The 18,834-nt window shown below is 37.6% G+C and overlaps 1 protein-coding gene across 1 annotated transcript in view; it reads right to left on the reverse strand.

Moving 5' to 3' along the window:
• galr1 (galanin receptor 1) overlaps positions 1-18,474 on the reverse strand; it is a 72,985-nt gene extending 54,511 nt beyond the window's left edge. The window contains 1 exon segment of the mRNA NM_001113883.1: positions 17,690-18,474. Coding sequence (NP_001107355.1) covers positions 17,690-18,361 — 672 coding nt within the window. The 5' untranslated portion in view covers positions 18,362-18,474.
• Positions 18,475-18,834: the final 360 nt, after the last annotated feature.

An 18,834-nucleotide genomic window follows, 5' to 3' on the forward strand; every position in this document is an offset into this window, starting at 1 on the left:
ACTTTTTATGACACTGGCAGTCAGGGATATGAGTTTACTCCCAACAATTCCAAAACTGTCAGCTTTGCTTTAATTGTACATACTTAACAATTCTGAGCAAATCTGATTCCAGATTCTACTATTACAAAAGCTTAGGAAGCTCAGTAGAGACATTACATTATTCCAACTGCTAAAAACATCATTTCATTGAATTCCTACCTCCCTAAACTGTTTTTTTACTCATTTACGTGTTTATGGTTTCAGTGTCAGTGTAACTGAGCTTATTTGTTTTATTACCGAGATATTATTGCAAAATAATTACGTTCACTGAAGCACTCATTAAGACTTAATCTGATTTTGAGAAGGGTTTTCAACTACCAGATTTAGAAAAACTTTGTAATTTATTCAGCACTGGAATAAACATTATAGATAAGTGGCATAGACATTTCTACAATAATATTACAGTGTACCCTGAGTTATAATACTGCCAGAGTTAGATTCAGTGACACTAATTGTATCTATGTTAATATAATTCTAGTTTTCTCAATTTTCAAATATCTTTCTATCATATAAATGATAACGCATTCATTATAATGATAACTACCTACATTCATTCATTAATTGTTAGATTTTAATGGCATTTATTACCACATGCTTTCTAATTGTGCCTGCACAAAATGAAATGTGTAATGAAAATGCAACTAATTATAATTTTGAGGGTTTTTGTACGGTTTTGAATGAACCCTGCAGCAATTTGGAACTTCCGGAGTTGGCAGGTGTATTCTAAGCTACTCTCTCCTACTAACTTAATCCTTTTGTTTGGTAATAGTATATTCAACTGTGACAAAAAGCAAAGATCCAACTATGACATTGCAGGCAGGGATCAAATTAATTAGCTGAAATGGCATTTGCAGAAAATCTTTACATTCTGTTAAATGAATGTATAAAGCAGGCCAGGCTCTGCCAATAAAGCTACCTCTTCACACATAAAGTACATAATAGCAGTTTTTTAACACACTCTCAGACTAAAAGGTAGTATACAAAAGAGATAAAGGGCACAAGACTCTCACCAATCCCTGACCAAATAAAGAATGAATTTCAGTGTTAAAAAGTAAGAGTGGCTTATTTTCTCTCAGTTTACATACAAATATAACATTTTGTCAAAAATGGTTTCATGATTGTTAAGTTCGGAGCTGATTGGGAATGCAGTTCTTTTGTATCAAATGAGGCGAAGAATATTGTAGCAAGACTTTTACATCTGTAACCTCCTTCTCTTGGGTCCTGAATAAAAAATCAAATTTATACAACAAAAGTAAAAGCTGATCACAGGCCATGGGAAGCAATTTGTTAATCAATGTTGCTCATTATATAACACAATTAATATTTTTCTCCTTCTGCTTTAATACCGGTAATCCAACAAACTAGAATTCAAGGTACTACTATACTAGCTAACCCAGTATCACACATGACCAATCATTTACCTGGCAACTACAACACAGTTGCAGATACACATTCCCACTATTTTATTTGTGATCCTCCTTGTTATTTATATAGCATTAACACATTTCCACAGAGATTATACATCATTCCCTGCCCTAGAGGTGCTAACAATCTAGTCAATGAAACTACATATATGTTTTTGGATTGTGGGAAGAAATCAGAGTGCCTGGAAGAATCCCAAACAGAAACAGGGAGGACATACAAACTGCTTGCAGATAGCACTGTGGCTGGGGTTGAACTCAGAACCCCAATGCTGCAAAACAGAAGTGCTACCCACTGAGCCACTGTACTGCCCAATGGCAATAGGCTTTAAGCCTATGTTAAATGCTTCTGCATTAAGTTACTTACCTAAATCATTCTAAACAAATATGTATAATAGGCCTGGCTTTCCTTAGACAGCAGCCCCTTGCCAAAAGCCTGAGAGAACTGGAATAAAAGCTATTGCCATGGCTCGCCATAAACTCACTAGCACTAGTTTTTCAAAGTCTGAAAACCAAAACAACCAAAAAAACTACAGGGGCTGGAATAGCATATATTAGGCTGCCATATCAGATCTTGGTATTATAACTGGACAAGAATTGGGTCTACCGATTCAGTGGCTCAGCCCCAATCTTCAAAACTCAATTGGACTCTGAATTTAGTTTACATTGGCAATGTAACTGCAGATCTCACCGTTGCTTGGAAATGTCTAGAACAGAGCTATGGCAGCCCAGAATCCATCAAAAACACTTTATCTAAAAGACTGCAAGCTTTCCAAATATAGCCGGAAAAGACAATCTGAAGTTTCAAGATCTGAATAACATCTTGCTTAAACTTCAACTTCAGTCATAACATTGATGTGGTTCCTCAAGGAGCCGACTCTACGATCGTCAATGGAAAAACATTTGACATCTTTAAATGTGCTTTTGAACCACTTGTTAAAGGAGATTTGTTCTTCAGACTTGGAAGTAGTGCCAAGAGGCTAATCCTAACCTGTGATCTTGTTCTACAAAAGGACAGAGAAATTAATTTGAACAATTTGGCTATGAGACCTAACGTGACACTACCTGGGTCTTCTTTAGACTTTTTACTTAATGGTGGAACACTCCCCTTCACCTAATGACTCAGCACCCTGATTTCAGATTGCAGCAAGACTGATGTATCAGAGGAAGGTGCCCTTAAGAGACTCTACTACCAGTATTGCTGTGCATATTTTTGTTGTTCTCTCTTTCTTGTTAGATCCCTTGAGTACACAAATCACCATTTATTGGGTTTGATTGCTTTATTATATGCTTAGATAATAGCAAAATATAAAGATTTAAGATGGAAAGTGTACACAAAACTTTAGCTTTCTACTTTAGTTTGTTTCTTTATATATTTTGCATTTTACCTCCCCCTGTAGCTCCAGGAAGCTGACCTTTAACCCCTACCCTCTGTATCAGTTATCATTTAGTGTGAATATTTAGCAACCATTTTACATGTTCTATAACTGCTTATCCAACCCAGGTTATAAAATATTCTCTGACTAAAGATTGTCTGTGTGGAAGATTTGAACAATTTTGCAATAAAAATTGGTGCAAGCTAATAGTGTCTGGACTCTGGCTACGAAAAACAGTAATATTTTGTTAAGGAAAGACCCCCTTCTTGTTACGCTACCTGCACTAGTAGGGAGCTCCCAGTTTAGGCAGTCATGGTGGGAAATACATATGCACATAGAAAGCAAGTTCCCCAGCTTGCTTATTATGCACATACATATAACTTTGGTGAATGTTATATGATCTTACATTACATGCATGTTGATAATGTGTGAGCTGGGGCACTTGCCCCACATCAGGAGCCTCCTCACTATAGCCTTTAAAAAACAAAAACATTTTAAAGATTGAGTTTTGGAGAAATAGGTACATGACTGATTCTGTTATATCTGCTCCTGAGACAGTAGAGCCATCGCCTCCCAATTTTCTCTTCTGTGCTTGGACTGGGTGAGAGTGGGGCATTGCTCAATTAGGGAGCTCAGTTAGGCAATTTTTTCACCTCAGGCAAAATTAAAAGTAAATTATATTTCTATTATGCAGTAATTTTTTTAGGGGCACTGGCCAATTTGTAAGTATAGCAGTAAGAAAACAGTATCATGGGACAGTTTATAAATCCTTTTGCCTGAAATCCTTGAAAAATATATGCAGGGGACTTGAAAACATCAGACTATGGCCACAAGAGCATGTTAAAGGCACTATCAGTGGAAACATACTTGCACGTAGTTCCTGTATTAAATGCCAGCGTAGCATAAATATAAGAGGTCATTCACAAAGACCTAATTAAGAAGTGCAAGATCAAGTGCATGTCAGGCAAGTGCTACACTGATTGACTTGCCCCTGCCTCCTGACATCACAAGCCTGTCCCCTAAACCTTATCATCCCACTACCAACATCATCTCCCCTGATGTCACCTGTGCCATCCCCTGTCAGGAACAGAAAGGTTTCAACCTTGATTCAGGTAGCATGTCCATTAACACCTATGTGCCTCCCCCCACCTCTTGTCAAAAATACAGTGGTGCAGAATGGAAGAAGCACTGTATTCATGGGGCTAGCCACAGGTCTCTGAAACACCACCTTACAGCTATTCTGACAGCATGGAAGACACAGTGCAAATGCAAAAGAATGACCAACTGCACCTATTATTTGCACTTTGCATGCTACCTTCCACGTTGTAAATAAGCCTTTTTGTGTCCCTTAGTTTTGGTGGAACTGAAGGGATCCTAAAATGATCCTAACCAGGAATTATCCAAGGAAATAAAAGTGAATATATTATAAAATAAAAAGTACCAGAGACTGTGTATTTAATTAAGAATTTAGGTAACTTTCCTTTAAAAGAAGCTTTTGATTCAGGTGAAGTCAGCATGACTTGGGAAACACAACTACTGATAGTTTTGTAAAAGGTTAGTTGTAACTAATACCTTGCACTAATAAAGTAAGATATTTGCTTAAAGAATAAAAACTAAAACAGGGCACACTTGTGGCAAGCACAACTGTGTTAATTGTGCAAATAGTGAATCCTTATAGCTGCATCAATAAAACATCTGGGTGCCTGATGGGCCCTCACTATTGCACAAGTTTCATCATTAAACAGGGGCAACTTTTTTTTACAACCGCTCTTACACCAGACGAGTGGAAATTCATGGCTTAACTACTCTCCTTCTCACGATGAATCCTTTTTCTATTTAAGCTATCTAAATAGACTGAGATTAACTGTGCATCATAGGCTTCTCTTAATGCCATTTACTTCAATGATTGTGCTGTGCTAATACATTGTCCTGTCTTTATCTTACAAAATCCCAGTAATGACGAGCTACTCAGCTTTAGTTGCAAAGAGTAACTGTTTTATTTGTTCTGATATAGTTATACAATGAAATGCCAACTATTCATGGTCACTGATTGCTGATGACAGACAAATAGTTGTTATACAAAAGATGTTTCTTGCCTGTAGACAGCACCTAACCTGTATCACAACTTGATACAGCCCTTATAAAAGCTACTACAGCATGTACGTGGTGTCACTTCCACAGAGTGGCTGGGGGCATTTAAAAAAGAAAGAGAATATAGGCACCCAAGGGCCGCCCACCAAAACCTCCCTCCCTAGGCACAGGTCCACGGTGCCCTATTATAAATACGGCACAGCTTGCAGGGGCAAGATATGCCTATGAGCCTCAATATGTGCAGTAAAGCAAAAGTTCATCCTCCACGCCTGTCTAAGGATTACATTTGGACAATGTTATTGTCTGCCATTTAACATTTTATTTTTGAACCAACAAATGTATTTTTAGCTGTAATATTGGTAAATAGGCGCCATCTGTGCATTGTGCATTGTGCCTGAGTCTGAGCTTTCAGAAGGAGCCAGCGCTACACATTAGAACTGCTTTCAGATAACCTTGTTCAGTGTCAGACTGGGGCCAGACTGGACCCCAGGGGCCCACTACAAAAACCTTAGACCATAGGTCCACTCTTCAAATTATTTTTCCTCCTTTCCTCACCCAACCTCTTTATTATCTTAAGGTGGCCATACACGCACCGATATTATCGTACGAAACCTCGTTTCGTACGATAATCGGTGCGTGTATGGCATGTCGGCGAGTCGACCGATATCGCAGGAAGCTGCCGATATCGGACGACTCGCCGATCGGACAAGTTTGAAAATTTTGATCGGGCGCCATAGAAGGCGCCTGACCAAAATTCTCCCTTCAGAGCTGAATCGGCAGAAGGAGGTAGAAATCCTATTGTTTCTACCTCCTTACCTGCCGATTCAGCCCTGAATGGTGTGTGGCGGATCTTACGATGTTTCGTGCGACCGATGGTCGTACGAAACATCGTCGGATCGCCACGTGTATGGCCACCTTTAGTCTATTTTATTTACTGTACATGCTAGCATTTATTCTTCCATCTATTTTTTGTCTTTGTTTTCATTCAGAAATAGGGAATGACCATGAAGCAGGCAAAATGGACAGGAGCAGGAGGGCCCACTTACACATAGACCCACTGGGAGTGTTCCTGGTATCCTGGTGGGCCAGTCCAACACTGCTATTGTTTCTCCTACTCCCATGTAACTGGAGGAGTCCCAAGCTGACTTGGGTTTTTTTAATATTGAGTGCTATTCTGATATCTACCACAATACAGGTAGCTGCTATCTTGCTATCTTCCAATTTTTATACTGGGGGGAAAGAAACCCTGAAAATAGCTCAATGACTTCAATGTACTTTGTGAAAAAACCCACAAAAAATGCTCACTGACTTCAGTGAATTTTGCAAGGAAAAAAACCTCACATCGGCTTTAATGTGTTTTGCGAATTCATTCTTGCTCATTTTTTGGGTGTTGCATTGCTCTAGGAAAAAAAATGTAGGGTCAGATTTATTAAAAATCAATTCGTTTTTTTTGCAAGATGAAAAAAACTTCATTCAAACATGTACTATCGGCATTCTTTTTTATGCAAATGCTAACAAAAAATTGCATAATGCACAAGTAGAATTGAACATTTTTAGACTTACAACAATTTTGCCTGCTAAGGATTTTGTTTCCATTCATTTGGACAAATTTATAAAAGGTTTGGTTAAACTTGATTGATTTATGTTTTTTTTTTATTCACACTAATATCACTACTGTAATCAAGTTTATATAGGTAAAAGTTCTAGGTAAAATTAGACTATTGATCCAGCATGAAATCCAGATAGTTACTGACCTGGAATAACAAGAACAACTGTCCTCTTGCTGATATAGTACCAATAGATTAGGAGAAAGTTTATGAACATGTTTACAGCCTCACAATTCTAGACGTAGATTTAATGCCCGATGTTTTGAAGTCTGAAATTGATTCTATGAAAGACTCATCCAAATTTACTTGCATTTTATAATATAATGTGTAGGAAGCTGGACAGCAGTGTTGTAGCAGATGTGGTCTTTCTACATCTTGCCAAGCCACATTTGTTGTTTAAACTAAAACCTATTGGTCTTGGAAACAAAATCTGTAAAGTGAGAATCCGTGTTTTATTTAAACATCAAAGCGGTTTCACAAAATAAAGCAAAAATTAAATAAATCTGAGCTCTGACTAAACAAGTGGCACTCTAGATAAAACCAGGGTCTTCTAAGAGACACTTGGGAAAAAACAAAGCATAATTTCAATATCCTGTTGTTCAGAAGCCAGCTTGTTCTAGCTGCAGCTCAAACATTAGGCCTTCGGCTTTAAAAAAAGTGAAATGGATTGATGTGGATTTGAGAATTTGCTCACTGTTTTCCAGTTAGACCTGAGCCCCTGTGCCCCCTGCTTTTTTACAGCTGATTTTGGACAGATAACTCAAACACATATATTTCTGCAGTCTAAGAATAAAAATTGACAAAGTCAGGCTTAAAATATTTTCCTTCTAATTGTTTTGCTACTACAGGTATAGGACCTGTTATCCAGAATGCTCGGGACCTGGGGCTTTCCGGATAAGGGATCTTTCCGTAATTTAGATCTCCATGCCTTGAGTCTACTAAAAAATTATTTAAACATCATTTAAACCCAATAGGATTGTTTTGCCTCCCATAAGGATTAATTCTATCTTAGTTGGGATCAAGTACAAGGTACAGGTATCGGATCCCTTATCTGGAAACCCGTTATCCAGAAAGCTCCAAATTACGGAAAGCCCATCTCCCATAGACTCCATTTTAATCAAATAATTCCAAATTTTAAAACTGATTTTCTTTTTCTCTGTAGCAATAAAACAGTACCTTGTACTTGATCCCAACTAAGATATAATGAATTCTTATTGAAAGCAAAACAATCCTATTGGGTTTAATTAATGTTTTATTGATGTTTTAGTAGACTTAAGGTATGGAGCTCCAAATTATGGAAAGGCCCCTTATCCAGAATACCCTTGGTCCCGAGCATTCTGGATAATGGGTTAGAGAATTTATCAAAGGTGTGTCCTCCAACTAGAGTAGGGTTCTAAGTGGGGTACACCAGTGTCATTTTTTTTCTCTTCTTCTCTTTTTCTACTCTTGGGAGATTTAACTCCCCAACTGGTGTTATCATTGGGCTAACAAAACTAGGACAAGAGGGAGGCCAGACTGGTACATGCCTATGAGGACAACTGTAGAGCCAAATACAGTATTTTCAATATCACTGGGCCACTGCCCCCCCCCCCCCCCTGCATTGGTCTGTCTTTGCGGGTTACAGTTGTAAATTACTGAAAGCTGAAACTTTTTTTTAATATCAGGCATGTCATTATTTCCAATGTTCTCACACACAGCAGGAATATTAGCCAGAACTGATTAAAGATTTCTAATCAGAAATTAGAAATGATTCCTTATGAAATGTTAAGTAAACAAACAGAGAAAGAAATCCACCACCAGGGACTGATTCAGACATAGAGGGTTAAAGCCTAAATGCATTTTTCATCGTGCTTTTCAGAAAGGGAACTGAATAATCTGCTGTTAAAAGATAATTAAGATAGGATCAGTAAATGCTTCAACACCACGTTCAATTATCAAAATTAATATAGAAATTAATCCTGTTTGGGTATAATGTCAGCAGAATACAAATTGTATACGTAAAGACTAAATAAAAAAAATGCACTTTGTATTAAAATTGTGTGTATTTTTGTGCAAGGGATAGAGATTTACTTTATGGTGAATGTCACACTATGGGGCAGATTTATTAATGTTTCATATTTTCTCATTTGTACTTTATTAAGAAGTGAGTAAGTAGTACATAGTAAATCTCGGAAAAGTTCAGCGATTTCTAATGCTAGAAAAAAGTAACCGATAGAAAATCCCCCCTATGTTAGTTCTCCACTTGAGGAAAAATGGACAGGAGTGTTTTCTAGCCAAAATCTGCCCCATACGCAAAGTGACAGGCTAATACCCTTCCTCCACTTACTGTATACAGGGAATGGCATCTCTGCCACTGCTCTTCTGACAGCAGAGATTATACATCACTTACATCAATTCCTGTCCCAGTGGAGTTTACAGTCTAAGACACAAGCACACACTATGGTCATTTTTATTAGAAGCCAGATAACCTGCCTGTATTGGGAGGGGGGGGGGGACACTAAAGTACCAGGAGAAAGCTCATGCAGACTTTGGAAGAACATTCAAACTCCTTGCAGGTAGTGCTGCCTTCATTAGCTTGAGAAACAGTTAAAAGTATTTCATCCTGTGAGTGTATTTCTTGGTGCTCATTTTTCTTTTTATCTTTTTGGCAAAAAGCAACAGCCCATGGTTCTCTTGGCTCACCGTGTGTAACAAGAGATTAAACATCTCTGATGATGACAATAAAGCCCCATGAAAAAGAGTAATTTGCCACACAATGAAGTAAATGAGTAATTTGTCACACAATGAACACTTTTAGACAAGAATTACATGCAACTTCTCCACACAAATTTTTCACCTAAGACCCAACTGACCTAAAGAGTGAATGATTTCAGGTTTTCCAACATTTTTTTTGAATGTGGAAATATGTGGCTGGAAAAACACACACGTATGGACCTATTCATTAAAGTAAGATTGAGTCCGAATGGAAAAAAAACATTTTTTCTAACTTTTAGAACTGTGCGTATTTTCTGCGATTTTGTTTGTTAATTTCCGCAAATTTTTATATTCTATTCACAAAGATCCATGCATCAATTAACATGCACCTTGCACAAAATGTGGGCTACCTACCCCTTGTTTATAAGGGCACAAGGTGCAAAGTATTAAGCAACCAAATAAGAAATCCTGGGAGGCACCACCTTCCTTGAGAAGATGCTACTTCCAAGGTTCGCTTTGCCTGTTGCACCAAGTTACAAGCGCTTAGTGAATACCGCTCTCTCTAAAGCTGGCTATATATAAGACTTTTAAAAGATATTTTCATTATTGTGGGACCAAGCTTATCCTGAAATGATTGTTTAAAAGTACGATTTGTCCATCAACAAAAATTACCATTTCAAGCAATATTGTCTAGTTGAAGCTAGGAAAACTTCCTGCTTGTCCTGCAAACAATTGGACAATGGAAAATAAATTTAGATGAAAATTTTTAAACCTGACCAATCACTAGATGTACGTTCAGTGCAGGTTTTGTTGGATAACACTGACATTGATTGTTAAGGAAGGAAAAATCATTACGTGTATGGCCAGCTTTACACCACAAACATCTGTGCTAGAAACTGTGCGGTTAGTCAACAACATGATGCGGGAAATCATAGATACATCAGTAAATTGAGTACAAGTATACTATTTGGGGATCTACACCTTATGCTGGAATTCTGGGGAAACCCACTGCATTATGGATAAGAATTATGGTGTTTTGCAATATTTGTTTGCGCCTTGTGCATTCCATTTGCCTTTTCTAACAAGCCCTAATAGACATTCTATAGAATTTACAGCACTGAACAAATGTTCAAGATCAGTGTGTTGTATGAGAACATCCAGGATTGGATCAGTAGAATCAGAACCTGTTAAAGTAATGTGACATGAAAGTGCTTGAACTGCCCATTATAAATGTTTGTTTACTGGTGATGCAATTTTTTAACTCAAGTCTGAATAATCATATTAGGATTTGGTTTGACACTGTTATTTCAATAACATTTGCAGTCATTGGACATTGTTAATGTAGTAATTTTTCATCTAAGGAGGTTAGTTGACCTCAATTAAATATTGTGCCACAAGGTTACAACCCTAATGCTGGTTTTTATTCCTTATGTGTTACTGTATGTCTATTACATTGTTACCCACTGGAACTAACAAAGATGTTGCCACAGAAACAATAGTTTCCAGCTAGTAATATGGGATATAATTTAGTGACGTATGTATCAACGCACAGTGCTAGTACAACACATGTTTATGAAATTCTCTTAACTATTAATTCTGAAGTGCTATTTATATTAGATGGACAAAGATAACCTGAACCTTGGGATATACCACACAAGGTTTTCCCACTTAGAATACACAATAATGTTTTTCAGTTGTTGGAATAAAAAGGATAATAAACAACTATGTGAGGGTAAATTCCAATGCACAAGTAGACCTTGACATTATTGCTAGTAGATTCCAAGCTCCCAACACTAAATACAAGAATTGCTCTCTTCTGAATACAAAGCCTTGATAACTGGGTGATGTTCATTCAGATACAAGTCTGTTTAATTTATTTTGGTGTAATGCATTGATGTATCATTATCAGTGGATCCTTAACACTTGTAGCAAAGCATTGATTTGTGTTAACAAGCCACAATTCTCACATTATATACTTTGGCAATAGTGTCTTATTGAAAACAAACAAGAAAGAGGTGGACATTTTAATGAGTAATTGCATTACCCTCATAATGTCTTTACCTTAATCAGCAGAGGTTAGAGTTAGAATATGATCTTGGTCCTTTTCTATTCATTTAATACCACTATTGTGGTGCCTGATATACTATTAGAGACACTATTATACAACAGGTAGGGGACCTGTTATCCAGAATGCTCAGGACCTGGGGTTTTCTGAATGTCTTTCCATAATTTGAATCACCATCACCTTAGGTCTACTGAGAAAATGATTTAAACATATTAAACCTAATAGGATTGTTTTGTTACCAATAAGGATTCATTGCATCTTAGTTGTGATCAAGTACAAGGTATTATTTTATTATTACAGAGAAAAAGGAAATGATTTTTAAAGATGTGAATTTTATTAAAATGGACTGAGATGAGAGAAGGACTTCCCGTAATTTGGAGCTTTTTGAATAATGGGTTTTCAGATAAGGGATCCTATACCCGTATGTACACAGCCTCAGCAGAAATAATTTACAGTCTAAGCTGAATTACTATCTATATAACACAGTGCAGTATAAGGGTGAAGACACACAAAGCTACAAGTAGCAGCTATTTGTCTTGTCTACTAAAATAGATAATGCTGATAGTTTACTGATTATTGGTATTGTCTATGGCAATGTATTTCCTGGCATTTAGTAGGCATGACAAGAGGCTGCTAGTAAGTAGCTCCATGTGTCTTCACCCTAATATCACACAGTGCGGGTTGTAAAGTTACTGTTGAATTTCACCATTTTGCTCCAGTGTGTGCACTAAACATAAGTTACAATATTATGGATCTTCATTTCATTCTGCACATCTTGTGTCATTTCATACCCCAAGGACAATGCATGGAAACTGGCACCCTGACAAAGAAATATTATTTTCCAAAGTCAGATGGCATGGTCTTGTGTAGATAATTATAAACTTTGAAACTGCACATAATCATGGGTACATATTACTCACAAAAAGGACATTTATTCCGGATTCAGAAACTAAACACTGAATCATACTTGTTGCCCATGGCTGCTTGCTGTGCAAAATGAATGTATTTGGTTAAGGATCTCTTTGTTCCTTTATTGTACATCATTATTTACTGATCTCCTGCTTCAACTTTATATTCCATAACTGTATTTAACTATCACTTTACAGCCAGTGAGTTATGAGAACTATAAAAATATCCCGATCAATGCTGTTTTTCAAATTGGAAACGATTGTATTTCTAACTTCCACTCGACTGGGTAAACGGTCATCCAAAATAGAAAGGAATCTGTCTTCCGTGAATAAATTGTGTTTGGCTTTATTTCACTCCTGTTTAATGTGTATTTATCCGGAAATCAAAATAAATGCTTTACTGCTGCTCGGAGTCTAGGCGGTTTTATATCCATTAAACGGTGCCATAAAAGGGACAGATACTGTATCTGGACATATGATGGAAATATATGAATGCATGAAATATATAGGTATGGATTACGTAGTCTACTTCAGCTGCAAAATCTCTTGCCATATTAGCATGCAATGATTTTATTTTGCACAGTATTTTATTGAAATACGTGATCTAAAATTAATTTTGCTGTTATCTGGAATGCAATATAGCTGGAATACTATTTTACATTCTGGCACAGAATAAACTACAACAAAATGATGCATTCTGCTCTAGCATAAGTGAAAGTTTTGTCTGTCTCACCTCATTACACACAGTGTCATATTTAGTAACGATGGGACCTGTGGCGAAACAGACTTTATAAGACCTCAATATTTAAAGTAGGGCTTTTCAGTTTTTTTTCAGCTTTTTTTAACAGCAGGAGGTTCCGGGAGCTGAGGCTCAATAACAGCAGAAACATTGCCTTAATAAATGAAGCTCCATGCTATGCACTATTTAAGCCTGGGTTTTACAATATTCCTTAATGCTTTATATTAACAACAGCTGAAGGGCCACAATCTGGACAAAAATAAAGTCTTCTCATACTATTCCTGCTTTTCTAGACTGATGTCCTTTTCTATAGGATATTACTCGGTATTCAATATTCAGATTTTTAAAACCAAGACTAAACTTATTTCCATGAATGCCAGTCATTTATCAAAAGATGCAAACTGAAAAAGCACAAACGAATAAAAACTGAGACTATATCGATTTGTCACACAAAACAACACAACTTTTGTATATTGTCATACAAACGACAGTGTAAAAAAAAAAAACGAAAACCTCTAAAACCACAAAGCAAAGAAAAATCTTCCAGACATCAGCCATTGACTTCTAAATGATCTCGGCAGGTTTCAGAAGGCATATTGTTGCTTTTAAATTTGTTGCGGTTTTGTCAAAAAAAAAAATCACAGAAAAAATCTAATTTTTTTTTTCTATGACAAAAGCGTATTTTGTGCCAAAAAATCTGATTTGAAAAAATTTTGTGTTAGTAAATGCCTTCCTTAATGTTACATGTGTTACCTGAGCAGTTGGTAGGGATGTCTTTGATGCATTATTACACTTTCCAATTCTCTTTCTGCTAAAATGTTCCCTATGAGGGGCCCAGGAAAGTGGGGTTGACCCCTTTTACTTGGATTGACCCTACCCCTGCATGTACATGCCACACAGCCCCCTAAACAACATAAATCATATCAATCTTATGGCTTTCCAGCAGGTGTTGAAAAGGTGTATGCACCAACAGCAAGAGCTAAAGTAGTAATTCAACAACAGATGGAGCACCAATTGTGACATCAGTCATGTAAATACTTAAAGGAACAGTAACACCAAAAATAAAAGTGTTTAAAGTATTCAAATAAAATGCACTGTTGCCCTATACATGTAATAGTTGTGTGTTTGCTTCAGAAAAACTAATATAAAAACTAATATAGTTTATATAAATAAGCTGCTGTGTAGCTATGGGGGTTGCTATTCAAACCGAATTAGGGCTAAATTACATGAGTTACATAGCAGATAACAGCTTTGTAAAATACAGCTGTACTTAATTTTTTTGGTGTTACTGTTCCTTTAAATATCAGTTAATGCACAATGTGATAAAATGCAATTTTCAGTTTTTCCAAGGACCTTCTCTGGCCAAAAAGCCTAGAGCAAATACATTACCTTTCCAATCCCAAAACCATCCCTATATAGAATGAAGGCAAAGAAAGGCAGCCTTTACTGTAATATTTTTCTTAAAAGGGGCTCATTGCCTAAAGCAGATGATACACTGCGCAAGTACAGTTGCCCATAGCAACCAATCATCAATATGTTTTGATCAGTCTATTGAAAAAAAAAATAAAACCAAAGATCTGACTGGTTGCTATGTGCCCCAGTGGTGCAACTATCCCCCAGGCACAGGTGTATGTTTTTAAAGGCTTTAAAGCAACTCTCAGCTCTAAACCATGTTGTGCTCTGCAGTGCAATATGTCATTTAGCTCTGACTATACTGCTCTATTATTGCAGAAGAAATACACCCAACACCAAAGCTGTTGACAAGTCTTCTTGGCATGTGGCCTAATATAAATTTTATTCTGCTGCAATAAACCCAATGCATCTGTGAATGATGGGATATTTCCAATACAGCTAGAGAACTACAAATATTACTTCATATGAAAGTGGCTACAATTACAAATATGGCTGCCATACTTAGTATTGTCCAGGCTCTTCTGTAGTTTACATAACCCTCAACCCCAATTTTGTTTTAATCCTTATATAGCTATTTGCAACAATTCAGCAATATTTCCTATCTTTTAATTCATAGGCGTATCATCGTATTTATTCAGACAAGAGCAGCAATGTTCAGCAACTATATTCATTAGAATATTTGGTAAAGGGAGATATCTGCATTTAGATTTAAGGTAATTAAGGTGTTTCACACACACTGAGAATTATCCAGTGGAAGGTGAATTTCTGGGGATTTTGTTTTATATGGTTTGAATAGGGATAAAGAGGGTTTAGCAGGCGAACCCTGATGGACTTATGTCCTTTGTAACCTCACTGGCTGAATGAATTATTGACATGCATTTCTCTGAGAAGAGGCCACATGAACATAGCAGGTATTTTCTACAAATCCCATGCAATAGTAATACCCTGCATACTCAACGATAGGTATATTGCACATTAATATGGACATGTTCCTGGAACACTAAGCAAGAATCAGTATATTCATTTACACTTGTACTCCATGAGGGATCATTAGAGAATAGCATGGCAGATGTAAATGCACCGGTCTGCACTGAGTGTGTGTCCTTATCTGCAGGTTAAGTAAAAAAAACAAAACATAAAGCTACAGGATTCCTTTTACTTAGTTAATAGGAAACTTCATCTTATAATAAGGCCAGTGTTGTGTCATGGGCTCTAACGCCTATACTGAAATTGTTCTCTATTCAGTCCTAGGAGAAAAAAACATTCATCAAACTATTAGATGATTCATCAAATGAAAGAAAGTAGCCAAGAAGAAGCCTGCACCACACTGACCTTGTCAGCTCTTCCGAGAAACAGAACCTGCGCCTATAACTGATGGATGTTAACTTGTATCTTATTTTGTAAGGTCTCCCGTCATTATTTGTTTGGGATGTAGAGAAATGCCATATATCATGAACAGAGCCATTGTCTGGTGAGATAAGGATGGGACTGTGCATCCATTAAATTGTTGCTTGTGTTTTATTGCTGAAGGCTGGCAATTCTAAGCCATGAACTGATAAATACACAGCATAAAACAAGTGCAAATAGGTAAGAGGCACAGCCGGAAGACAAAAGCAAAATTTGGAAACACTGAGCAACAGATCAGCATATATTTATTAAATACATATCCTGACAATTTACAGTTACATATTTTTACAATGATGTTGCCACCTATAATTTTTAACTAGAGACCAATTATGGACTGATACCATACACCCAAAGTACAGCTACAGCAGAACCAGATTTGGACTATTTTATCCAGATAGAGCCAATACTAACTGCTGAATTACCAGTATCAGTATAGAATCAATACTAATTACTTATTTATCTTCTACAAAGATACTGAATACTAACTACAGAGTATTCTATCAAATGGTTTCCATTACTGACCATGAAATAATATGTCCTGAGACAGCAAATACTAACAACGGACCTTATTATCTCCAGACAGGCATTACTAACTACAGAATTATCAATACACAGAAATAACTATATATATGGACTGATAATTCTGAGATAGTCAATAATAATAATAAGTGCCAGTAATAACTACAGACTCAAAATATGGAGACTGGTGTATTAAGAAATTATCATTTAATTTGAATTATAAAGTTGTAACATAACATTATAGAACACAGGACCCTCTATGGACTATTATCCAAGGATATTACTATCATCTCTATTAAAAGTAATTATGGACCACTGTACTTAAAGTGGCCATACACGTTTGGTGAGGTGGCCAAACGAGTGCATCTTTCTCCATATATGCCTACCTAAGGTGGACGATATGGGGCTTATTGAATTGTTTTGCACTAGGGCCAAACAACAGAATTACAATGACAGGTTTAGGAGCCTTCTGAGGGAGAACTGCATCAATTAGCTGAAGCTGACCCCGACCCAATGGGAAAATCAAACCTGCCGATCGACACCTGCCAAATTTTCAGGCACATATCGGTCAAGGGAGCTCATTGGGGCCCATACACAGGCAGATATGGTGGCGAATCAGTTTAAAGGCCTCTAATCGGCGGCTTAAATCTGTCCATGTATAGCCACCTTTAGAGTGCCAACAGTAATTGTTAAATGTTGCTCCCAGAGGCAGCCAATACCTGTTCTAACTTTGCTATATAAAATTCATAGACAATGCATTATGTAAAAAAAGGAGCAAAGTTTTCTACAGGTCAACCAATCAGCAGGTAACATTTACATAACACTTGTTTAAAAGCAAGTTGCTATGAGTTACTGGACCTGGACAAATTTGGTGGCATCCAATACAGATATTAATGCAGTATACCCAAGGACGACCAATAGCAACTATGTACCTTTATATCCGAAGATGCTAAATACAAATTACAGTGCATTATATCCAGTTACAGCCAATAGCAACTATTGTCAATGAATCCTAATATATCAAATTCAATATAGTGAATTACACCCAAGAAAAGCCAATAGTAATTCTGGGCCATTATATTCTAGGATACAAATACAATTATAGTGTATTATACCAAGGGCCAATAAAGAATATATTAGGATATCCATTATAAATGACAGCACATTATATGTAGGATCACCTAATAGTAATATGTATCATTATACTCAAAGAGATACAATACAAAGTACAGTGTATTGTACCCAAGCATACTAACTACATCAGGAGATATATGGTAATAACTATTATTTAGAACTGCTGAATCTCTTACTAGTGTGGCAGAAGCAAATGCTGCCAGTGGTTGTGAGTAAGGAGAGCCACATACCCAGGTGGTCCCACCATGTAAATGAAGCAGTGAGATAATACCTTACCTTGGCATAGCAAAAGGAAATAAGAAGAAGAGGCAGCAGGTATCCAAAGACAAAGGTGCACACCACATAGATCCTTTTCTGCTGGGCATTTGGCCACGATTCCCAACAGAAAGTCTGGTTGTTCTTATAAACCAAACCCTGGTTGTAAGCAACTGGAGAAGCCATGGCAATGGAGAGGATCCAGATGACAATTACTCCCACCAGGGCATTTCTAGACACCCTGATAGCAGATGACCTCCTGGAGTGAACTATGGCCACGTATCTATCCACCGACATGGCAGACAGTGTGAAGATGCTGACCAGCATGGACACGGTGAAGAAGTAATGAATGAACTTGCAGATGAAGGCTCCCAGCACCCAGGTTGGCAGGACATAGACAGTGGATTGGAAAGGGATACAGAAGAGCAGATAAGCCAGGTCTGCGATACTCAAGTTCAGGATGAAGATGTTGGTGGTACTGCGGGGCTTCCCGGGTTTGTTTCTAGCCAGCACCGTTATAACCAAGGAATTACCCAGCACCCCTAGAGCGAATATCATCCCGAACACAACCAGAGTGATAACATTGTCAATGCCAATTCCGAGAAGTGGCTTTACAGCTGATGGCACTTCTGAACTATTTGGGTCCAGCTCAAACCCTTCGCTATCGTTCCGGACATCTGTGTCTTGATCCATCTTCTCTTATCTTGTGCCCACTAGACAATAAGTGTTTGTATCGCTTTAAACTAACTGCGCGTAATTGTGCGCTAGTGGAGCTGCCGTGCGTAACGTTGCCCGGTCCGGTTGTGGGGAGGCAGGTGGCAGCCGCAGCGGGAAGCTAACAAGTGGCAGCGTGTAGGGGCAGCACACACGGTATGAAGTTTGTTGCGACTGTCCATGAGCTGGAATAGAGGAGGGAGAGGAGGAGTGTGCTTAGCTTGTGTGTGTGTGTGAGTGTATATGTGTGTGTGTGTGTATATGTGTGTGTGTGTGCTTGCCCCTCTCTGCAATGCCCTCAGTTAAGCACCTCTTTCTTTCTCCCTGCCTGACGCCTGTTGAACGCGCAGCGAAACTACTTGCGATTTTATGTGCCGTGCCCTGCAACTCCCTCTGTCCAATCAGTCGCAGTCTACTTTGCAATAGATGCAGGCACCGGCGATTTCCAGCGG

The sequence above is a fragment of the Xenopus tropicalis genome, chromosome 6 (genome assembly GCF_000004195.4).
Source record: "Xenopus tropicalis strain Nigerian chromosome 6, UCB_Xtro_10.0, whole genome shotgun sequence".
Lineage (NCBI taxonomy): Eukaryota > Metazoa > Chordata > Amphibia > Anura > Pipidae > Xenopus > Xenopus tropicalis.